Here is a 23,559-nt window from a genome sequence, read left to right as displayed (position 1 = left end):
GTCAAGCAACCTGGGTTCCAGCCCCAGCTCTGCCACTAACTGTGTGTCCTGGTGTCACTTTCCCTCTCTTGGGCCTCAGTTTCCACTTCTGTGAAATGAGAAGGTGGACAGGATAATCAAGGTCTGTCCTCTCAGCTGTTATCTATCATATTCTGTAATCTAAGCATCTTCCCCAGCATCTCACTATCAGTAAGAGACCCCTGTATGGCTCCTCATCTTCCAGGGATTTATCTCCACCCCTGTGAAGCCTATATTGTTCTGGCCATGAGGAAGTATGATCCTTAGGCTTATTTCCCCTTGGGGGAAGCTTGATAACTAATGACTTTGCTTATAGCTTCTTCAGGCTCCAAGGGGGGTCCTGGAAAGAAAAGCTCCCTGGTTGGAAGGAATCTTGGCTATGAGTGTTGGCTCCTTACTGACCTGGGCTGGGATGTGGGCAATGAACCATGTAATCCACTTGCTTCCTCTTGGCATAGAGTGTAATAACAATAGTACTTGAGAGCTTGCGAAGAGCTTTCCTAATGGTAATCCTATGAGACAGGTGATTAATACCCTTATTTTAGAAATAAGGAGACTGAGCTCAGAGAGCTGGTGACTTTCTGACAGACATAACAGCTAATACATACCAGGGCTGGAAGTCATGCCTGATGAAAAGTACCCAGGACTGGAAATCAGAACCCCTGGGGGTGGGATGGGGTGTCTGCTCCTGGCTCAGCTTCTAGTTCATTGTGTGACTCTGGACATCCCTTCTCCTTCTAGGTCTCAGTTTCCCTGTCCTTAAAATGAGGAGAGTTGGATTTAGATGTCATTCTGTCACTGTTCCTGTTCTTCCTCAGCATCTGTTTCTCTTAGGCAGCTAGGTTGCCCAGTGGATAGAGCACTGGCATTGGACAGAAGGCCTGAGTTCAAATCCTGCTCTAGACACTTACTAGCTGTGTGACTTTGGGCAAGACACTTAACTTTTCTTGGACCTAGTTTTCTCATCTGTGAAATAAAAATAATAATAGCACTTGCCTCAAGGTTTCACGAACCTTAAAGTGCTGAGCATACTAGTTCTTCTTCTATTTTTCCCCCTCCCCTTTTTTTTTTGCGGGGCAATGAGGGTTAAGTGACTTGCCCAGGGTCACACGGCTAGTAAGTGTTAAGTGTCTGAGGCCGAATTTGAACTCAGGTCCTCCTGAATCCCAGGGCCAGTGCTCTATCCACTGTGCCACCTAGCTGCCCCATTCTTTTATTTCTTCTCGTTTTTTGTTTTTGTTTTTGTTTGTTTTTCTTCTATTTCTTCTCAAGCTGATCTCAGTCAGAGAGGGCCTGGCCATGTGGCTGGGGGGAGGTGAGACTGTTCCAATATTACCCTCTTCCTCACCCTCCAACATAGCTCTTTCTCTCTCCACTCCATCCTAGGTGACCTGCCCCCACTGATCCTCTCACCCTCCCAGTACCACAATTACACTCAGCCCCGGGGCAACTTCATCCCCTATGCCAATGAAGAGCGACATGAGTATCGGTGAGCTCCCCAAGGGTTAAGCTCCAGGAAGAGAGGGGCTGACACTGTGGGCAAGAGGCACTCTGGGGCATGGGGTGGAGGCAAGAAGAGAATGTCATGGGGCAGTCTCTTAATCTATCAAAAATATTTATTAAACTCTACTGCATGCCAGACTGAGCACTAGGGATACAAAAAAAAAGGGGAGGGGGCAAAAACAGTCCTTACCCTCAAGAAGCTTTCATTCTAATGGGGAAGAAAACTTGTACATACAAAATACATAAAGGGGAGACAGGAAATCTTTGAGGGGAAGTTTTTAGCACCTGGGGGACTGATAAAGAACTCCTGAAGGTGTCCTTTGAGCTCAGACTTGAAGCAAGAGAGGGATTCTAGAGGTGGAAGTAAGGAGGAAGAGAGGAACTGGCCTGATGGGGGAAAATTCTTGGGGGGCAGTGGGCCTTGGTCTTTGGGGCTCATAGCCATCACCCTTTCTTCCACTAGCCTCAAGCTATCCCCTGATGCCAGTCCCCAGCAGCTGGTTAACACGTTTCGGCTACCATCCGGTGTGGGTGCCACATGTGTACTGAAGACACCTGCCAACGGGACCCTGGTATTGACACTGAACCTGAGTAGCACCGAGTCCAGAGTGTTGGCTGCCCGATACTTTGATGCCATGTGCATTGACTCCTTCACCCAAGGGCTGCCCCTGTCCAACTTTGTACCACCGCCCCCCTCTCCTGCACCCTCTGACTTCCCTTTGTCTCCTGATGAAGAGCTCCTGAGAGCCTGGAATACTACACTGCTACCCACCACCATGAGAGGTATTCAGCTCCCTCAGCTGCTGGACTCTTGGGTTTCTCCTATACCTGTGATTAATGAGTTGAATGCTGCATGAGGTGGTGCCCATGAATTGGGCCTATCCCTGCTCATGAAGGCTTTTCCCAGCTGTGCCCATCCTTTAGGCAATGAGGGACTGTAGGCATCATGCCCTGGGTGTGGTGGATGCACATCTCCAGTTATTCAACAATTAACTTTCATTCAGAAAACTTTTATTAACCACTTACTTGTGCAGAAACATGTGCTAGGTACTACAGATATAAAAATAGGTGTGATACAGACCTGCTTTTAAGTTGTTTGTAGTCTAATGGGAGGAAGATGCTTACAAATAGTGCTGCCAGGGAGAGTGAGATCAGTGTAAAGGAGATGTCCAGGCTAGGTGCTACGAGACATTTGAGGAGGGAGAGATCACTTTCATTTGGAAGGGAAGGCCTCGTGGAGGAGGTGGCATTCAAGTTAACCCTTGACAAAGGAGAGGCCTCAAGAGGCAGAGAGACTGGATGGTGGAAGAGGGGGAGGAAGGGAAAATAAGGAAGGGTAAGTGTCTTTTCGGACATAGGGGGACAGCAAGAACAAAGAACTAGAAAATGGAATGGGATAGGTCAAGAATAGGGCGGAAGGGAAATAGTTCTGTTTTTCTGGATTATGGAAGGGGTATAATAAAAAATAAAAATAATTTTAAAAATAGGGACATCTTCCAGCCTCAGACACTTGACACTTAACTAGCTGTGTGACCCTGGGCAAGTCACTTAAACCTCGTTGCCCTGCAAACCGCCCCCCAAACAAAAAAAAAAAAACAAAAATAGGGACATCTTGGGGGCAGCTAGGTGGTGCAGTGGGTAAAGCACCAGCCCTGGATTCAGGAGGACCTGAGTTCAAATCCAGCCTCAGACACTTAACACTTACTAGCTGTGTGACCCTGGGCAAGTCACTTAACCCTCATTGCCCCACAAACAAAACAAAACAAAACAAAACAAAAAAAATAGGAACATCTAGGTAGCACAGTGGATAGTGTGCTGGCCTGAAGCTGGGAAGGCCTGAGTTCAAATTCAGCCTCAGACACTTACTAGCTATGCAACCCAAGCAAGTAACTTAGCCCTGTTTGCCTCACTTTCCTCATCTATAAAATGGGCTGGAGAAGGAAATTTCAAGCAACTCCAGGATCTATGCCAAGAAAGTCTCAAATGGGGTCATGAAGAGTCAGACATGACTGAAGTGACTGAACAACAACAAAATAATTTTTAAAATAAGGTTGGAAAGGTAGTTGGAGGCAGACTGTGGAGGGTTTTGAGTGCTAGGCAGATGGAGTTATTATTTATTCAGTTGGTGGTGGGAGCCACTGAGTATTTGAGTAGATGAGGGGCATTGGCACATTAAGAGACTGCTCAGATAATGGAAGACAAGTTGGAGATGAGGTTCATTGGGGGCAGCAAGACCAGTTAGGAAGCTACAGGAATCCAAGTGGGAGGGGAGGAAGAGCTGAATACTGATGCTCTGCCCACAGAGACGGTGACTACAGTCCCAGCACTGCCACGTGTGGTCCATGAGCCCATCAAGTGCACATGCTCCATGCAGGGGACTGGATTCTCCTGCCCCAGTGGTGTAGGTGGACGCCCACCTCAGATGAAGGTGGTGACAGGGGACATCTTGACTGATATCACGGGCCGTAATGTGTCCGAGTACCTCCTCTATACTTCAGATCGATTCAGGCTGCACAGGTTAGGAGCGGGCATAGGGAGGGCAAGTGGGAGGAGCCTGGGGCAGGCACAATGTGGGTAAGGTCAAAGCTGGGCAGATCCTGGGCCTCTGAAGCCAGGGTCCTATGGCTTGGGTTAGGGAAGCTCCTATCAACTAGGCAGGTGAGGGCTATCTTTACAGACCCTCTCCCTCCTTCTTCTCCTGCCTCCACCCAGATATGGAGCCATCACCTTTGGCAACATCCAGAAGTCAATACCTGCCTCCTTTGGAGCCAAGGCACCCCCTATGGTGCGTAAGATTGCAGTGCGGAGAACTGCCCAGGTAAGAAGTAATGCCAGCCAGCCAGGCACCAGCTCCTGCAAAATGGAAGCGTAGGGGAGAATGGGTAGTGCCAAGACCATGGCACAGTCAGAGCCCCAACCCCAGTCCATCTTCTCAAATGATGTCTATCTGTCCTTTGGAGGCCCACTGGATAGAATGCTGGACTTGGAGCCAAGAAGACCTGGGTTCAAATCTTGCCTTTCACTTACTAGCTCTGTGACCCTGGGCAAGTCCTTAAACTCTCTGAGCCTCAGTTTCTTCATCTGTAAATTGAGGAGGTTGGAATAGATTGCCTCTAAATGCCCCTTCCAGCTCTACACCTGTGATCTGCTGATCCTGCCACTCTCCATGCCCTCCACCTCCACCATCCCTCCCATCTTCCCCATGTTCAAGCCCTGCCATTTTTCTGTGCTCTCTCCTCTCCCAGGTCTTCTACAACAACAAGGGGTACCACAGCATGCCCACTTACCTAAACACCCTCAACAATGCAATCCTCCGTGCCAATCTACCCAAGAGCAAAGGAAACCCTGCAGCCTATGGTGAGTTCATGGATGGACTAGGCTCAGGGAACAACAGGAATATTACCAGGGGTGCTTTACAGGGCCTTACGCCATCCCCTCCTCTGTGCCATAGGTATCACCGTCACCAACCATCCCATGAATAAGACCAGTGCCAGCCTCTCTTTGGATTACCTGTATGTTGTCAAAAGGGCATAGTGGGCATGGGAGGTGGGGAGAGGAAGGAGGTGCTGTGTGCTCACTGTCAAAGTTGGGTCTGGAGTGTGCCAACCATAATCTCCCTGTTGGTGGGGGGTGGAGAGTGTGAGCACTGACCACATCCTCCCTCTCTGAGGGGAGAAGCAGCAGGGTCCAAACTGGGGAGATGAAAGCTGACTGTGACCACCCTACTTTTCCTCTCTGCCCGTAGCCTGCAGGGCACAGACGTAGTCATTGCCATCTTTATCATTGTGGCCATGTCCTTTGTGCCAGCCAGCTTCGTGGTCTTTCTCGTGGCTGAGAAAGCCACTAAGGCCAAGCACCTTCAGTTTGTCAGCGGCTGCAATCCTATCATCTACTGGCTGGCCAACTATGTCTGGGATATGGTAAGGGTGTCACTGTTCATGCCACCCTGAGGGCACCAAATGTACCATCACCACCCCCTTCACCTCCTGCTCACTGTACCCACTCACATGCTGGGCACCATGGCCCTACCCTGGGTACCAAGCCCACTGGGGAACGCTCCTGCTTTATCCTAGCCAGTATACCTACCCCCAGTGGACACATAGAAGGGTCTGGTCACCCATCGTCCCCTTCTCTCCCTCCCCTCTCCCACATCTGTCAGGCCCATTCCCTCATAGGGCTTAGCTCTCAGGGACATTTCAGTCTTAGGGCACGACATTCCCATCCCCCACTTCCACTCCACCCCATCCCCCAAAGACCGCTTTCCCCATCACACACTTGCCTCTCCCCGTCTTTCAGCTGAACTACTTGGTGCCGGCCACCTGCTGCATCATCATCCTCTTTGTGTTCGACCTGCCTGCCTATACTTCACCTACCAACTTCCCTGCTGTGCTCTCCCTCTTCTTGCTCTATGGGTATGGTCTCTGGGGTCACGCGGTGGGGATGGAGGAGACAGGATCGACCCTGGAGACCAGCTATGAACTGGAATTCCTGGGTCCATCCATGAGCCCCAAGAGGAGACCTGGGTGGTGATGGGGGACCGTGGAGGTGAGCTGTCCAAGGGTAGGGGTCCTTCCTGTCACTGACCACCCCTTTCTTCTGCTTGTAGCTGGTCAATCACACCCATCATGTACCCTGCCTCCTTCTGGTTCGAAGTACCCAGTTCTGCCTACGTCTTCCTCATTGTCATCAACCTCTTCATTGGCATCACTGCCACCGTTGCCACTTTCTTGCTGCAACTCTTTGAGCATGACAAGGTGCCCATGGGGTAGGGTGGGATAAGCAGCACAAACCTGGGTGTTAAGACACTGACTTTTTTTTTTTTTGCGGGACAATGGGGGCTAAGTGACTTGCCCAGGGTCACATAGCTAGTAAGTGTCAAGTGTCTGAGGTCGGATTTGAACTCAGGCACTCCTGAATCCAGGGCCGGTGCTTTATCCACTGCGCCACCTAGTTGCCCAAGACACTGACTCTTTTATCCAGGGACTAGGGTAGGGATTGGAACTGCCCCCTTTAGCAGCTGTGGTTGCCAATGGTCTCTCCGGGGGGGGGGGGGGAGGAGGGACAAGAGGGATGGGCATTAAAGCCCATCCCCTTTGGTGGCTATAGATGAGGTGCCTGGGCCAGGAACACTGGCACTCTCCCTGGGGTGGGGGAGGGGTGACCCAGCCCAAGGTACCATGCCCCAAACAGGATCGATGGCAGCTCCCTACCCTGCTTCCCTTCCCAGGACTTGAAATTAGTAAACAGTTACCTGAAGAGCTGCTTCCTCATCTTTCCCAACTACAACTTGGGCCATGGGCTCATGGAGATGGCTTACAACGAGTACATCAATGAGTATTATGCCAAGATAGGTGAGCCTAAGGAAGGGGGAGGAGGGAGGCAGGTATCTACAGAGATCCAGGAGTGGAAAGGAGGGAAACTGGCACAGCTCAGGGCTCAAGAGACTGAGCTTTGAGAAGGATTGGGATGAAGGAGGCTGGAATTGGGGAGGGCCTATAAGTTTGTTTGTTTTGGTTTTGATTTGGTGGGGCAATGAGGGTTAAGTGACTTGCCCAGGGTCCCACAGCTAGTAAGTGTCAAGGGTCTGAGGCCAAATTTGAACTCAGGTCCTCCTGAATTCAGGGCCAGTGCTTTATCCACTGCACCACCCAGCTGCCCTGGAGGGCCTATAAGTTGATGAGCTCCAGGAGAAGAGGGAGGTAAACACAATTCAAGGATAGTTTTCAGTCTTGTAAAATTTCAGTGCTGTTCAATCTAGAGGGCTCTTCTTGTCGAGGAGAACTCAGACTCATTCTCACTAAGGTGTGAAGCACTGCATGTGTGAGCCTTTCCAGGGGCTTTTGCATTTTATCAGAGGAACCCTGAGAGAGCAATGCTTAATCTAAAGGAACATTCTAAGGATGGAATTTCAGGCACTGTGGGGGAGAGATTTTGGATTTGGAGGCACTTCTTGGGGCCTCTTGCATTACATCAGTCAGGAGGTAGTTTTTCTGGGTAAGACCCCAATAAGCCAAATCTCCCCTTTTTCTTCCACAGGCCAGTTCGACAAAATGAAGTCCCCCTTCGAATGGGACATTGTCACAAGAGGCCTGGTCGCCATGACTATAGAAGGCTTCGTGGGTTTCTTTATCACCATCATGTGTCAGTACAACTTCCTCCGGCAGCCCCAGTGAGTGTGGGAGCCAGGCCAGGGAAACTCATATAAGCTGATTTGGTCCTGGGAGGAATCAGCAGTTGTGGGGGGCTTCTTCTGGGCTGGGGTGAGGGGGAGGTCTTGCCTTCCCCAACATACATAATCAGGAACAGAGGGGAAGAACAACTGTAGAGAGATCAGAAAATCCTGCTGGACTGCATCAAGAATGAGGGAAGTAATAGTATTCTTAGCCCCTGCCAGACTTCCTTTGAAGTCTAGTTCTGGGTACCCTGTTTTAGGAATGATGTAACAGACTGAGGTTGTAGGAAGGAACTGGAAACCACGTAACATGAAGATTATGGAAGGCACTAGGATAAAAGACTTGGGGTAGGAAAATATTAGTTGTCTCCAGGAATCTCACAGACTGTTGTGTGGAAGAGGGTTTAGACTTTCTTTCCGTGGCCCCACAAGGCAGAATTAAGAGTTAAGGATGAAGATTACAAGGAGGTAGACTTGGCTTCCTTGACAATTAAAGTCATCCAAAAATAGACTGGACTGTCTTGGAGGTGTAATGAGTTTCCTGTTGCTGGAGTTTTTCAAGTAGGGGCTGGATGACCAGTCAGAGGGGATATTTTCAAGAGGATGCTTATTCAGGTGTGGGATAGACTAGACTACCCCATTCAACCCCAAGATTCTGATTTTCATGCCTGTGAGCATCCTGCCCTGCTCCAGGTGTTGCCCACCTCCACCAGTGAGGGTCTGTGTTAAGGCAGGTGAGTCATGTTGGCTGGGCAGGACCCCCTCTCCCTAAGCCTGCCCTATTTAGCCCCTTCCCTCTTCTCTCCCCAGGCGTCTGCCTGTATCCACCAAACCTATTGAAGATGATGTAGATGTTGCCATTGAACGGCAGCGGGTCCTGAGGGGAGATGCAGACAATGACATGGTCAAGATCGAGAACCTAACCAAGGTGGGACCTCAGATGAGGAACTGATCCATGGAGATCAACCCAGAGATTAGGGAAACAGATCAGTAGATACTGATTGTTGGGGGAAGAGGCCATTCCAAACAGTAGTCAATGTTTAGGAGGATCAGAGTGGGGACTAACCTAGAGGTTGGGTTTGGGAGGAGAGGATTCTGACTAGGAAAGGGGAGACTTCCCTAGAATTTATGGAGGACACTGACTTAAGAGTCAGGGAAGAGCAGCAAGATGGGAGAAACCCTAAGCTTAGGTGTGAGGGATGGGATTCTTTCCCCTGAAGCCCCATTCCCTCACTCCTACAGGTGTATAAATCACGTAAGATTGGGCGCATCTTAGCTGTAGACCGGCTCTGTGTGGGTGTGCGGCCTGGAGAATGTTTTGGCCTCCTTGGTGTCAATGGGGCTGGCAAGACCAGCACCTTCAAGATGCTGACGGGAGATGAGAGTACCACAGGAGGCGAGGCCTTCATCAATGGACACAGGTGCCCAGGGGCCCAGGCAGGGACAGAGAAGAATAGCTACCTCAAGACACTGGGGTAGACCAGAGAGCAGGAGAACACAGACATGAAAAGGGCTTGTGCTTGCTGTCCTGGCCCTGCCTGGGGAGTCAGGGGCTCTCTCAGAGAGTGAGGGAGGCCACATGGGCAAATAAAGAGTGTCCCTAAAGTCTTAGTGCAGTTTTAAGCTTACCCACCTGCCATCTGCTGCTTACAACTGCACCACGATTTTTGGAACCCCTTCCATTTGTCTGTCAGGAGGGCCGGGCTGTGGCTAAGGGCAGATGCAGGCCACGGTTGGTCTCTAGAGGGAGGAGCTGAGGTGTGGGTGGTGATAGGCCTGGGGAAGAAGCAGAGCTTGTCCAGGGAGGGATGTGGGTAGTGCCAGACCTGAGAAGTTATGCCGTGGTCCCTGCAGCGTCCTCAAAGAACTCCTTCAAGTGCAGCAGAGTCTGGGCTACTGCCCACAGTTCGATGCCCTGTTTGATGAGCTCACGGCCCAAGAGCACCTGGAACTCTACACACGGCTGCGAGGGGTCCCCTGGAAGGACGAGGAGAGGGTGAGGAGGCTGCGTGGGAGACAGGGCCCCCAGGGCCTGGGGAGGGGATAGGGAAGCATTCTGATGGGAGATGGTGACCAGGAAGGCTAAAGGGAGCGCTGACACAGGGGTCGGAGTGGGAGGCAGTGACTTGAGGGAGGGACTAAGAAGCAGCCTAGCATGGGGCATGGGCACAGGACTTGTGATCAGGAGCACCGGGGTCAGCTATTTACAAGCTTTGTGAATGCAGACAGCTCACTGAGCCTCCGTTTGCCTAAAATGGGGGGAAGGGATTTGATGGTTTTTAAGATCCCTTCCAACTCCAAAGCTATTTCTGTGCAATCTTAGAGCTATTTATGAGTGATGGGGAGGAGGGGGGGGGGTGAAGGGAAGAGAGGAAGAGGCTAGAGAAGGAATGGGATTGATAGAGGAAAATATAACTGGAGTCAGGGGGAGGACAGTGCTATGGAGGAATCTCTGAGCAGGGCGGGCTGGAGTCTTTGTCCCCACTGAAGTCCCACTTCCCCTGCCTGGGGATCCTTTAAGGGGGAGGTACCGGACTGGGGGAGGTCTGGAAGGGATAACACTCTTAAGGGCCTGAGGGGAGCATGGGCCCTGGGAAGATTCCCTTCCAGAGAAAAGGGAGAAGAGAGCACCTATGGCCTGCCCACCCATCAATATTTGAAAGATTATCATAGAAAAAGACTTAGACAAGCACTGGTTCACCCCAGGCAACTAGGAGCAAGCTGGGGAAGTCAGAAGCAGGCAGATGCCAATTTCACAAAATGAAAAAAAAAACCTTCCTAACAATTGGGGCTGTCTTTAAGTAGAATGAGTTGCCTTGTTGAGTAGTGAGTTCACCATCACTAAAGAGATTCTTCAAGCAGAGGCTGAGTAACCACTTGGAGAGGGTGTTGTAGAAGAGATTCCTGCTCATGGTGGGTGTACTTGATGGCCTCTGAGATCTCATTCAACTCTGAAATCCAGCGATTCTGTTATTATAGGTGGTCAAGTGGGCATTAGAAAAACTGGAGCTGAGCAAGTATGCAGATAAACCAGCAGGCACCTACAGTGGGGGCAACAAGAGAAAACTGTCCACAGCCATTGCCCTCATTGGCTACCCAGCCTTCATCTTCTTGGTGAGTAGGGGGAGGGCTGGCAGACCCAGAGAGCAAGAGCTGTACTTCCAGGCTCAGCTAGCTCCTCCACCCCCCCCCCCCACCCGGACATTATCTCCTGGCTGGCTCCTCCACCTTCATCTTCCTGGTGAGAGCAGAGGAACCAGGATGCTAGAAGGAACAGAGCTGGGAAGGAAAGGGGAGGAAGTTAGAGGGTGGAAGACTGAACTTGGTCTTGTTCCCAGGATGAGCCCACCACAGGCATGGACCCCAAGGCCCGACGTTTCCTATGGAACCTCATCCTGGACATCATCAAGACAGGGCGTTCAGTGGTACTAACATCCCACAGGTCAGTGTCCTTGCTCCCAAGCAAGCAAAGGAGAAAGGCCCAAGGTGCATGGAGTCTTGCTCATCTTGTCGGCTCCTGACGGTCCCTCTACCTTCTCTGCTAACTCTCAGGGCCGTGATGCCCTCTTTTTAACAAGGTCCTCATGCCCCCATGCTCTCTTCTCTGCCAACTTTCAATGTTCCTGGTGGCCTTCTCTATACCAGCTCCTAATGTCCCCATGCCTTCCATCAGCTCCTGACATCCTTCTATCTGCCAGCTCCAAGTACCTACATGCCCTCTTCTCTGCCAGCTCCTGATGCATGTCTCCAGTACTCTTCTCTGCTACTCCTGGTGTTCTTTTCTTTTTTTTTTTTTTTTTGCTGGGCAATTGGGGTTAAGTGACTCGCCCAGGGTCACACAGCTAGTAAATGTTAAGTGTCTGAGGCCAGATTTGAACTCGGGTACTCATGAATCCAGGGCCGGTGCTCTATCCACTGCGCCACCTAGCTGCCCCCATTCCTGGTTTTCTTAATGCTCTTCTCTCTCAATTTCACATGCCTTCCCCATAGCCATCCCCCACTGCCCCTATGCCATCTGTTTTTTAGCTTTTGGTATCTCAAATGCCCTTTTATGTATCAGCCTCTTGTGTTTTCCTTTCTGTCAGTCCCTTGTGCCCCCAGTTCTTTCCCTGCTGGCTCCAATACTTTCCCCTCTTCCGGTTCCTCGTTCCCTGGATCCCTCTTTACTAGCTTGTAGTGTCCCCTTGCTCTCTTCTCTGCCAGTTCCCAGTGTCCCATGCCCTTTTATATGCCAACTCCTGGTGCTTTCATTTCTAATAGTTTCTGGTGCTCCCAGTTCCCTGCTCTCTGCCAGTTCCCAGTGTTCCAAGTTGCCTTTTTTGTCTTCAGGGACCCTAGCGCCTTCTTCTTGTCCAGTTCCCAATAAGTACTCTGCTCTCAAGTCCAAGGAACCCTGTGCTATCTCACCTGCCATCCCTCATGGTCCCTGATTCCTTCTCTATATGAGTGCTCCTAGCTGGAGTGCCCCTGACCCCTTTGGTCCCCCATGGCTGGGCCCCCTCCACCTTACCCAGTTTTGGTGATTCTACTCACAGCATGGAGGAGTGTGAGGCACTTTGTACACGACTAGCCATTATGGTGAATGGACGGCTCAGGTGCCTGGGCAGCATTCAGCACCTGAAGAACAGGTATGGGGAAGACAGGACCCTGTACAGATCCAGGGGAGGACAAGGAGAGGTGGATGTATACAAGTGAGGATAGGGGTGGGGGCAGGGGCAGGGGCAGGAGCAGGGACAGCAACCAAGCTAGGGGCAGGGCACAGGAAAGGAGAGGGACAGGGGTTTGGGGTGTGGACCAGGGGCTGAAGTAGGGGTTGGAAGTAGGAGGGGTCCCAGGAAGGGGAGAAGGAGCAGAGGCAAGGGAAGGGATAGTGTTGGGGGGTGGGCAGTAGGGAGGTCATGGCTGGGAGGGGGTGGTCAGGGACAGGAGCCCACACCTTCATCCTGCCAGGTTTGGTGATGGCTACATGATTACGGTGAGGACCAAGAGCAGCCAGAGCGTGAAGGAGGTAGTAAGGTTCTTCAACCGAAACTTCCCTGAAGCTGTGCTCAAAGTGAGGGTCAGGGGGCATCTCTGAGGTGGTTCAGGGGGGTTCTGAGGGGACTATGAGGGGAACAGGACATCGTCCTTAGGGAGGCAAGTGGGAACTCTCAGGGGCCTTGAGTGGATTGGGGGGGCATTTCTCAGTGTGCTGGGGAGACCAGAGAGGACCAGGGAGGCTTTGAGGGAATGTACAGGAGGGCTGTAAGGAGATCAGGAAGAATCTAAGGAGATTCCAGAAGTGAGGGAGAGCTCTTAGCAGGCCTCAGGGGGTTTAAGGGAATAAGGAAACTCCATGGGGGGGTGGCTAGGGACATCTTTTAGGAGTTCTATAGGGGAATGGGAGAATTCTTAGATATACTCTGAAGGAGCACATGGGATTGGAAAGTGCTTGATTTAGGCAACCTCTGGAGTGCCTAAGTTGAGGGGGTATTTAGGGAGCTAAGTCCCTGATTTCCTTCAACATTCAGGAGCGACATCACACCAAAGTCCAGTATCAACTGAAATCTGAGCACATCTCACTGGCCCAGGTATTCAGTAAGATGGAACAGGTGGTGGACGTGCTGGGCATTGAGGATTACTCGGTCAGCCAGACCACACTGGACAATGTGAGTGCTACCTTCCCCCTGCCCTCAGCTCTTAACAGGCAGTGGCTCATAGATGCCTGAAGCGGGCATCACATTATGGGGCATGGGCCTCTGGCATTCATTGGTGCAGCATGTCCCATTCTGCTTTTTCTGCCTAACCCAGGTGTTTGTGAACTTTGCCAAGAAGCAAAGTGATAACCTGGAGCCCCAAGAGCCAGAGTCAGGTTGTGCCCTCCAATCCCCCCTGGCTCGGCTGCTCAGCCTGCTCCGACCCCGGCCTGCACCCACAGAGCTCCGTGCTCTGGTAACAGATGAACCTGAGGACCTGGACACGGATGATGAGGGGCTCATCAGTTTTGAGGAGGAGAGGGTAAGACTTGGGCCCTGGTGGCAGGTGTGCCATGGGTGGGGTTCACATTTCTATAGGCACTCTAACCCCCTAAAGACTCTGGGACTCAGGGCTAAGGGCAGAGTCTAGCAGTTACTACAGTAACAGTCCCTTGAGGTATCTCCCCTCCCTATCCTCCTCTTCTCATTCAGTCTACCCAGAGACCAAGGTGGTGAGATACACAGAGAAAGACCAGAATGATAGAGGGGATAAGAGAGATCCAAAGTCATAGGTCAAGTCAGAGTCAAAAACAGAGGTCTTTGGACCCAGAGATCAAGGGAGACAAGTAGAGAATAAGAAACAAAGAGAGGGCAGCTAGGTGGTGCAGTGGATAGAGCACTGGCCCTGGAGTCAGGAGGACCTGAGTTCAAATCCAGTCTCAGACACTTGACACTTACTAGCTGTGTGACCCTGGGCAAGTCACTTAACCCCAATTGCCTCACACACAAAAAAAGAAAGAAAGAAACAAAGAGGCTGGTTTGGTGACAATTTAACAAAGAGAGCCGAGCCAGAGGAGGAAGTCACAGAGGGAAAGACCCAAACCCAGGTTGGAAGCCTATGACTGTCTGAACCCTGTCATCTCTTCCCAACAGGCCCAGCTTTCCTTCAATACAGACACTCTCTGCTGAAGGAACTACGGAGGCTCCAGCTCTCCATTCTTGGATGACCAACTTTCTTCATCCCCCTACTCAAACCTCCTTGGAGCAGCCCTACATTCCCTGGCCTGTTTTGGCTGGGGCAGAGATTCAAGACCAGACGGTTGAGAGGGAGGCCTTAGCACTGCCTGCCCGAGCAGTTTCCCCCACTCAGGGGGATTGGGAAAAGGGATTGGTGATGTATCCTGCACCTTGAATTCAGTGCCTCAAATTTGAAGCTGGTTTTAGAAGATGGTAGGGTTGGGGAGACCCGTGGGTGTGGACAGTGCCAAGAACCCACCCAAGGATCCTAGGGGGACCTTGGAGACTGGGAAAAAGTCTTGGATCTGATAGCAAGGGCAGTTCTTCATTCTGGTAGGCCCCAGATTTAGGAATGGGGAATCTCCTCCTAACTACATTATAGCCCAGGTACCCCAGTCTGGAGTGAATACTACAAACCATACCCATTCTTTCCCCTTCTCTGGTCCTGCCACCGCCCTCCGGGACCAACCTGCCTGGTGATCCTCAGGATCACCAACCAATGATTGTGCCAAAGGGACAGTGCTGCTGTGCCCCAGGGTGTGGGCTGGGCACTCATGTAGCTCTGCCTTACAGTTGCAGCAGCTCTGGCCAGCTACTCTGCTCACTTCCCTGGACTCTGATATCCTTATCCCTGATCTTAGCCTGGCCTGCTTGGCTCTGCTTCTGATGGTCAGTGCCACCCATCTCACCCGTGACTAGAATCCCCACTGGCACTGAAGACCACCAAAATACTAGACTCTGACCGTCCAGAAATATACCTGGGGGTCAACGTGAAGGATTGAAAAACGTAAAAGCTATGTGGAAGAATAAGGGCACCGGTCTCCTCTGTGGTTTTACCCTTCTGAATATGATCCTGATGGACCTGTGTAACACAACGCTTTCCCGACTCATCAGGCATCTGGGTAGCAGGGGGTGACCGGAACCTCATGGGATCCTGGGCAGATAACTGCTTTCCCCCTAAGTTGACTCTTCTACCCCCTGGATTTTAACAACACCTCCACTAATGCCACCATTGCTGCCATGCCACCACTACCCAGAGGCTCCAATGCTGGACACCAAATGGGCTGCCTGCCAGCCTGCCCAACCACCATGGCCCAAGTCATTGACTCTGGCCAGGCTTGAGCTGGGATGTTGGGTTTGTTGTTTTCTTTTTAACCTATTTATTTTACAATAGGAAGAAGCACTTGTCAGGGTGTGGGGTAGATGGAGGGAAAGTGTGTACATTGATGGTGGAATTAGATGCATTGACAGTTTGAATACAACTGTAGGGGGGGACAAAAGGAGGGGAACTCCCCCTTCTGAGGCTGAAAGTAATGTTCTCTCCATCCTTCAGCTCTTGTTCCCTATGGGGCCTCTTTACCCAGTAACCCTGAAGGCTGTGGGCAAGGGAAGAGAGTGGAAGGACCTGGAGTCTAGAGTGCTTGACCCCTGCCTCTGAATGACCTCTAGTCACCTGTCATAGGAGGGGTGGGGTGGGGAAAGGCTTGGTATTGCATGGACAGTGTGAGGGGTGACTTGGGCCCCCACTCCTTCCCCTGAGAGCAAGCTGCTGTGGCTACTTCCCAGCTGTTTGCTTATCCACTCCCCTCCCCATCCTACCCCCTAGACCTGCCTGAGGGCAGGTGGGGGAGTGGGCCTGTACATAGTTGGGGAAGCAGACCAGGAAAGATGTTTGTTTTAAATAAAAAGGGAAAATATCAAACCAGCCAAAGACTCTGCACTCTGTGTGTGTGTGTGTGTGTGTGTGTGTGTGTGTATGCATGTTTTGTAGTTTACATACATATAAGTGGGAGCTGGAGAAATCAGTTTCATATTCTGGGGAGGTTAAGAACACGGAGAACCTTTCTGTGTGGGAGGATGGACAACTGGAGATAGAAGATGGACATCCCAAATCCAAGGGTTTATCTGACTTCCCCCTTTGCCCACCCCAGTGTGGGTATGCCAGGAATGTACCTGCCGCACCTCAGAGGAGGGGCTCACCTAAGGCAAGCCTGGCCCCTGGCAGAGTGGACACCCCAGGAAAGGCAGCCATTTGGAAGGGGTGCCTGACTTGGGGGAGGTGCAGTAAGGGAAGTCTTAAGTTTCTTGACCCTTGCCAAGAATATTGCTTTCAGGGAGTTCAGATCTAGCTGGGGGAGGGGAGAAGGGAAGGGAGGGAGGTGGGACTGAGGACTTCCCCGACTCCTCTTTCCTCCATTCTCCCTCTCTCTGGCCCTAGAACTGGAATGAGGTCACCTGTTCATCTCTCCCAAAGCCCTGAGGCTTTTCACCCTTTGTACCTGCCACTCTGGACCCCCCCTCCCCAAAGTCAGTGACACAGTCGCAGTCATATACAAACTCCGCACTTCCTAGTAGTGACACAGACAGTCTCGCAAAGCTCCACACACCCAGTCTTACAATTGCAGGATTGGTCTCTTCTACCTTCTGGCTTACAGCCACCAGCCCAGCCTCACCATCCCTTACGTGCTGTTTACAGTCGCCCATAGACTGGAAGTCCCACACGGAGCCCCACAGTTCCGCAGTCTCGCCCCCTCCCCCTCCCACCCCACCCCCCACCCCCCGCTCCCAATTCTACGCTGAGTCCCACAGTTTCAGGCACCCAGGCTTACACAGACTCTCTAGCACACCACATTGCTCTCCTGGGCGGGGTAGGGTAGGGCGGAGCAACCCGGGAGCTTTAAAGAGCCCAAAACATTAGTCTCCACCCAAGGCTGCTGTAATCAATCCTGCCGGACACCATGGCCGAGAACTCCAAACTCCAGCTGTTTGTCAAGGTGCTGGGGATAGGTCCCAGGGAGGAGGAGAAGTCGGGGCTGGGGCGGGAAGGAGATCAGTTCTCCTGTCTTGGGGACACTAGTCTGAGGAGAGACCCCGGGAGGTATGTCTGAATGCGGTGACTATAGTCTTCCTGTCCCCGGTCTGAAGCAGACAGAACTGGGGGGGTGGGGGGTGGGGTGAGGAGAGAATAGCGAAGAGGGGGAGGTGTGGTGGTGGTTTAAAAACTGGGAAATAAATACTTTGACCAAACTAGATGAGGAGGATGTATGTCTGGGAGGGGGATCTGGGAACTGAGGTCGGTGGGAACTACTTTCTGCGGGGTGCAGATTCTTTGGAACGAATGACTGGGTCTCCCACCACCCTCCATTTCCTTATTCCCTCGCCCCCTTTCTACCCCCAACCCTCACTAAAGAAATCAGAGTGGACCCCGACAGGCTGTGAGGTAAAGGAAGGAGAGTCTCCAGGGAGTCCACATTCTGCGAGATAACCTTGGCCCCAGATGTCTGGAGCCCCAGTCGCTCTCTCCAGCTAGGACAGACCTACAAATGACCAACTTTCACGTCCAGGTCACTGGTTCTCTAGCCTAGGGTTCAAAAGTAACTTGTCCAGGACATAGTCAGGGGTCTGGCCAGGATTAAGATGGTGGGTGGGATAGAGAGAAGGGAAGGACTTGGGCAGCGGATGTGTTGAGGACTATTTCTGCCAGAGGCAGGATTAAAACCCAGGGTTTTTTTCAAGACAGATACTTTTTCTCCATATCCATACACTTTGAGGGGGAAAATGAGTGAAGAAAGATAACAGAAGCCAGGAATCTGGATCTCAATTCTATCCCCATTCCCTCCCCATACACAAACACTTTGCCCAGGACCTTGGCTTAAATCCCTGGCCAGTGCTCACTGCCTGCAGGGAGGGCACACTCATCCTTCTGACTGGGTAAGCAGCACGATTGACTGATACTCTGTATAGGAAGGAGTCTTCCTGCCAGCTACCGAGATCTAGGCTGGGGTTTCCACCAGGGGTAGGTGGGAGTATTCTATAATGCTTGGTACAAAGAAGATGCCACAGAGACCTGTGTCCACCCTGTCCCCAAGATAAAGGACTGATGTTGCAGGCAATCCTAGAGGGCGTCCACCATCACTTGCAGGATCCTGGAGTGAACTTTAGGGCATGGTAGACTTACTACCCATAACAGAGGGTACTGCCAAGGTGCAAATGCAGAAGCATCACCTCCTCAGAATCCGAGCTAAGCAGACTCAGTTGGGGGCTCCTGGTCTGGGCTTTGTTGCACTGTGGGCACCAGTGGGTGTACTCTTGACATGATGTTCCACTGGCAGTGCCCAATGCCATGAGGTGAATCATTGAAAAAACAGTTTGGTCAGGAGCTGAGCTGGGCCCCACCCTGTACAGCCTGTCTGCCTGGTGACACTGAGATGATGATGCCCAGGGGCCTGCAGTTGATGGGGAAGCAGCATGTGCCCATTTCCCTGGTGCCAGTGTTGTGTCCCCCCTGGGGTGGGGCCCTTTCCCTGGCGCCATGGCAGCCCATGTGGGCACAGTGCCAGACTCTAAGTAGCATAGGCTCTGTTATTCTCCTTACCCCTTAAGGGCTCTCACCTCCCCCTTGAAAGAAGCCCCACCCAGCCCTGTTGATTTTGAGAGGCTGTCCTCATCCCTGGCCCTCTTTTAAAAGATGTGGGTGAGGGGCACTGCTCAGGCTTGGAAACACCCCCCCCCCAATGCCAGGGTTGGCCTGGTTTCCTGCATTCTCTCTCACCAAACTGGATACAACTCTTGCCATTCATTCACTCTCCCTGAGGCTTATGTAAATTCTCTTCTGCCTCCCCTAGGCCAGTGAAGATGGTGAGAGTATAGGGAACTGTCCTTTCTGCCATCGTCTCTTCATGATCCTGCTACTCAAAGGTGTCCCCTTCACTCTCACCACAGTGGACACCAGGAGGTAAAGACTAAGTGAATGGCTGGAACCTGGGGTGAGGAAAACTACACCCCGCCTTTCCCTCCAACATGGCCTATTTCTGCTGGAGGCTACCTGTCCTGTGCCCTGATCCCCATCATACTTACTTTCCCTGTGCCAAAGATTTGACCCTACCCCATTACAGGTCCTTGGATGTGCTGAAAGACTTTGCCCCTGGCTCCCAGCTGCCCATTCTGCTGTATGATGGGGAAGCCAAGACAGATAACATCCAGATTGAAGAGTTCCTGGAAGAGACACTGGGGCCACCCAGGTAAGAGCCTAAGTGGTGGGTGTGAGGGCACGGGCAGGAAGCAGGGCCAGTGAGCAATGGAGCAGTGATCAGAGAGATTTAGAGCTGGATGGACTTAACTGATCACACAGTCTGACCCCACTCCTCTTACAGACTAATAAACCAAGGATCAGCAAGAAGGGACTCATCCAAGGTCACGTGGGTGGTTAGGGGGAGAGGCTGAATTTGAATTCAGGTCCTCTGTACTCTATAATGTGCTACTTTCTACTCAGTGCCCCACTGCTGGTTCCCTCTCCTCCATTCAAATCTACTCTTAGGGAAAGGATCTGATTATCTTTTTTCCAAGGCAGGTTCTTTACTAAGTACAGCTTTGAGTCACCCTCTAACCATGCCAAGGGGGGGGGGGAACTTGTCCTTTAATAAGGGACAAAGTCTTTAATGAAGGGAGACAACTCCATTCCCCTTGGGGGATCCCAAGGGGGGCAGTCATAGGCATTGGCAGCAGGTGAGGGAGATGTTTTGGAGAGGAGAGAGGGAGGTTTCCCATACACCCCAGTGTTTGAATGGCAATGAAAGATTTGCTTGTCGGATGACCACAAGCAGGATCAGGGGGCTAGGAGCAATTCTTACCTTTCCCAGGAGTTTGTTTTCTCTAATTTCCTTCTGTGGCAGAAGGGAAGGGCAGAGGAAGGGAATAAACATTTATATAGCACCTACTATGTGCCAGGAACCATGCTAGGTGCTTTACAAGCAACTTAGGCAGCATAAAGGGAGGAGGGGAGGGTGTCTGAGGTTTGATAATGGAGGATGCTGATGGTAGAAAGGGAGGAGAAAGCCCTCCCAACCAAGTGAGAATGCTCATGGCTCCAGGGAGAAGCCTTAGAGTCTCCCATTTGCTTCCTCACCTTGCCTTTTTCCTACAGCTTCCCCAGCCTGGTTCCTCGATATAAGGAGTCTAACATAGCTGGTAATGATGTCTTCCACAAATTCTCAGCTTTCATCAAAAACACTTCTCCTGCTCAGGATGAAGGTGAATCTTCAGGCTGGGCAGATTGTGTCCTGGGGGACGGGAGTGTGAGGGTGGGTCCAGTGCATTCATTCCACATTTAAGTGCCTACTACTTGTCACTGCCTTTGCAGAGCTGATTGTGTAGGTTCGAGGATAAAACACACATACAGGTATATTGCCACGTAAAAAAAAAGTATTAGAGAGGTGCAGAACATAGTTCTGTGAGACCCTTGGGGGGAGGGGAGCTTGTCATTGCCTCAGGAGTATCAGGAAAGGCTTCTTCATGGAGGAAGTAGCATTTGAGCTGCGCTTTGAAGGACAGATAGGATGTCAGATGAGGAAAGAAGGGAACCCAGCTATAGAGAACACTGAGCAAAGGCAGAAGTGGGAGGGCATGTCAGGCTTTGAGGAGGCAGCATAGACCCCTTTGACTGGAGCATAACGTGTGGAGGTGAGGGATGAGATATGGCAGAAAAGGTAAGGGCTGCGCCAGGTTTTAGAAGGCCTTGAATACCAAACAGAAGAGAATGATCTTTAATCTGGAGGCAATATAGAGTCCCTAACGATTTCCGAGCAGAGTTAGGGAGGGGGAGGGGATGAGATGAAGTCAATAATGGAGACCAATTGCAATAGTCCAAGTGGGTAGTAATGAGGTGGAATGGGAAGCTTATGTCCAAGTCTCTACCCCGCCCCCCCCCATTCCCCAATCCTTTGCTTGCTGCTCCAGCCTTGTATCGGCCCCTGCTTCGTGCCCTGGTGAAACTCGATCGATATCTGATCACACCCCTGGAGCATGAGTTGACCCGGGACCCGAACCTCACTCAGTCCAGGCGTCGCTTCTTAGATGGAGACCAGCTCACCTTGGCGGATTGCAACCTCCTGCCCAAGCTGCACATCGTCAATGTGAGGGGGCCGGGAGGAAGGGATGGGGAGGTTTGAGAGACTACGGAGTGGGGGCGGGAAGAGGAAAGAGAAGAGAAGAGGAAGGGTTGGGTTGGAGCCATTGCTAAGCCTCGGGAGGGTGTTTAGGATCTCTGCTCACTGGGCGGACCGTGTCAATGACTACCTCCCTCCGCCTACTGCAGACCGTGTGCACCCATTATCGACAGGCACCCATCCCCGTTGAGCTCCGTGGGCTCCACCGATACCTGGAAAATGCACTGCAGGAGAAGGAATTCAAGTATACCTGTCCACAAAGCTCAGAGATCCTGGCTGCCTACGCACCTGTGGCGCGATCTCGAGCTCGCTGAACATCCCTGCCTCTCCTCTCCCCACGGAATCCATCCGCTTTGGCTCTCACCTACTGCTCCTCCCTGCACGGGCCTCAGGCACACGGACTCCCTCATTCGTCACTCCCTCTGTGAGCACGCTGCCCAGCCACTTTTTCATGCGTCTCTTCTAAATACCACGGATTTCGAATACCAGGATTTCCTCTCCGATTGCCCCTCCTGGACTGACCTTCCTTACTTCTAGTCGCCGTTGTCCTCCTGTGTTGGTCTAGACTGTTAATCTGCTTCAAAGGGGTGTCCCTACACATACTTTTTGGTCACAGCTATGCCCAGGTGTGACTCATTTTCCTGAGGGCAGAGGCTATGAACAGGACCCCAGTTTCCTGACTACAGCCTCCACCCCCATCTCTGACCTGACCCCAAATCAGGCCCCACTCACAATGACCTCTAACCCTGCCTTCCACTCAGGCCCTCCCCATGATACCTCAGGATGGCACACACCAAATACCTGTTATCCCAGGACTGACACCGGACGACATCCAGCCACCAGGGTGGGGCTTATACCAGCTCCCTCCCAGACACAGGGAGAAATAAAGGCCCAGCCCCTTTGTAGCTCTGCCCAAGGACTTGGAAAACAAGAACTGCTCCTCAAACCAGTTGGGTTGGGGTGAGAACAGTAGAAAAGGTCTAGATGGCGAGTTGAGAGGCAGGGCCAGGAAGCCACCTCCCTGAGCTGGGTGGAGAGAAGAGTAAGGTTGTGAATGTTTCCAGCCAGCTTGACCACATTCCCTGGCTTATTCCTCCTGATCCCATCAGTTAAGCCAGCTCCTCACCACCAACTTACCCTTGCCTTTCTGATCCCCCCCACCCCCAATTTCTGGGGCTCTGGGAAGTAGACCCTACTTGGGCTCATCTGTGTTGCTGGATTGACTGTGTGCCAGGCACTGTGCTATTAGACATAATCCAAAGAGTTAAATTTGAATTTGGGGTCAGATACTTATTGCTGGGGCAGGGGGAATTGCTGGGGGGTGGGGGGGGATGGGAGACTCTGGTCCTGTCACTGCTACTGACATCAGAACATAGGTTCAAATCCTGACTTGGACATTTAATAGTTTTGTGTCTCTGGTCACTTCAAAGGTTCTTGGAGCCTCTGTTTACTCATCTGTAAAATATGGATAATACTTCCACTACTTATAGGGCTGTTGGGAGGAAAGCACATTGTAACCTTAAAACTATATAGAAACATGAGCCCATTATTGTAAATGCAAATTGTTTCTGTCTACACATTTGTGTTTCTAAAACTAAAGACTGTACGTGTATTTGTATGATTGTCTATACAGCTATCTTTGTACATCTATACATCTGTGTGACTATGTCTATGTGGCTATCCAGCCATCTGTGTCTGTGTCTGTAGCACATCTGATCAGTGGCTAAAATTCTATCCTGATTTGGGGAGATATGGGGCCACCATTGCAGACTCTTCAGCCTCAGGTTCACAGGTATCTCTCTATGGCTTCTAGACCAGGATGAGACCGTTTGGCTAGGGGAGAGGAAGGGAAGGAGCATTTATTAAACATATTTACTATGTGCCAAGCACTATGCTAAGTAAGAGCTTTATTAATATTATCTCATTTGATATCTGTTACAGGATAAATATAGTACCCAGGGTGTAAGACCCTTGTTGGTGATTCACCCTGGTCAAGCTAGGCCTGCCCCACCTTTCCCCCACCCCCGAAACCTGTAGGGAAAGAGAAGGAACCGCCTTCACAAAGTAGTTTGGCCTGGCTGGAGGTTTGAACTGTGACACAATCTGTTTACATTTTTGGCCCCCACACCCAAAGCAACCCTGTACCAGGGAACCAGCCTTTCCCTAATGGGGGGGGGAGGGGTGTCTGGGGAGGTGGTCTAAGGATTCCCTGGCCCACTCTCTAGACCGA

General features: G+C 51.5%; 2 protein-coding genes across 5 annotated transcripts in view; both read left to right on the top strand.

The window, feature by feature from the left end:
- ABCA2 (ATP binding cassette subfamily A member 2) overlaps positions 1–16,090 on the top strand; it is a 72,347-nt gene extending 56,257 nt beyond the window's left edge. For all 4 annotated transcript variants that reach the window (XM_043988675.1, XM_043988677.1, XM_043988674.1 and 1 more), the window contains 21 exons: positions 1,405–1,507; positions 1,985–2,304; positions 3,825–4,038; positions 4,234–4,339; positions 4,767–4,878; positions 4,973–5,033; positions 5,267–5,441; positions 5,818–5,933; positions 6,128–6,275; positions 6,749–6,872; positions 7,558–7,690; positions 8,504–8,621; positions 8,936–9,114; positions 9,548–9,689; positions 10,673–10,807; positions 11,032–11,135; positions 12,229–12,321; positions 12,644–12,746; positions 13,204–13,341; positions 13,484–13,690; positions 14,302–16,090. In XM_043988675.1, the coding sequence (XP_043844610.1) occupies positions 1,405–1,507; positions 1,985–2,304; positions 3,825–4,038; positions 4,234–4,339; positions 4,767–4,878; positions 4,973–5,033; positions 5,267–5,441; positions 5,818–5,933; positions 6,128–6,275; positions 6,749–6,872; positions 7,558–7,690; positions 8,504–8,621; positions 8,936–9,114; positions 9,548–9,689; positions 10,673–10,807; positions 11,032–11,135; positions 12,229–12,321; positions 12,644–12,746; positions 13,204–13,341; positions 13,484–13,690; positions 14,302–14,337 (2,867 nt within the window). In that variant the 3' untranslated portion in view covers positions 14,338–16,090. The remainder of the gene's footprint in view (positions 1–1,404; positions 1,508–1,984; positions 2,305–3,824; positions 4,039–4,233; positions 4,340–4,766; positions 4,879–4,972; positions 5,034–5,266; positions 5,442–5,817; positions 5,934–6,127; positions 6,276–6,748; positions 6,873–7,557; positions 7,691–8,503; positions 8,622–8,935; positions 9,115–9,547; positions 9,690–10,672; positions 10,808–11,031; positions 11,136–12,228; positions 12,322–12,643; positions 12,747–13,203; positions 13,342–13,483; positions 13,691–14,301) is intronic.
- Positions 16,091–17,032: 942 nt separating this feature from the next.
- Positions 17,033–22,979, top strand: CLIC3 (chloride intracellular channel 3). The gene is made up of 6 exons (XM_043988966.1): positions 17,033–17,159; positions 19,011–19,120; positions 19,281–19,406; positions 20,309–20,415; positions 21,121–21,296; positions 21,479–22,979. The coding sequence occupies exons 1-6, from the start codon at positions 17,124–17,126 to the stop codon at positions 21,641–21,643; spliced, it is 720 nt and encodes a 239-aa protein (XP_043844901.1). The 5' UTR covers positions 17,033–17,123; the 3' UTR covers positions 21,644–22,979.
- The last annotated feature ends 580 nt before the right edge of the window (positions 22,980–23,559 follow it).

This window comes from Dromiciops gliroides, chromosome 2 (assembly GCF_019393635.1).
Source record: "Dromiciops gliroides isolate mDroGli1 chromosome 2, mDroGli1.pri, whole genome shotgun sequence".
Lineage (NCBI taxonomy): Eukaryota > Metazoa > Chordata > Mammalia > Microbiotheria > Microbiotheriidae > Dromiciops > Dromiciops gliroides.
The sequence above is the reverse complement of the archived record's forward strand: the minus strand, read 5'-3'. Positions and strand labels throughout refer to the sequence as shown.

Excerpts from the sequence above, each read along its gene's own strand:
- CLIC3 (XM_043988966.1), top strand. The coding sequence starts at position 17,124 with ATGGCCGAGAACTCCAAACTCCAGCTGTTTGTCAAG. Across the intron at positions 17,160-19,010 it reads AACTCCAGCTGTTTGTCAAG|GCCAGTGAAGATGGTGAGAG; the intron begins GTGCTGGGGATA and ends TGCCTCCCCTAG. Across the intron at positions 19,407-20,308 it reads GAGACACTGGGGCCACCCAG|CTTCCCCAGCCTGGTTCCTC; the intron begins GTAAGAGCCTAA and ends TTTTTCCTACAG.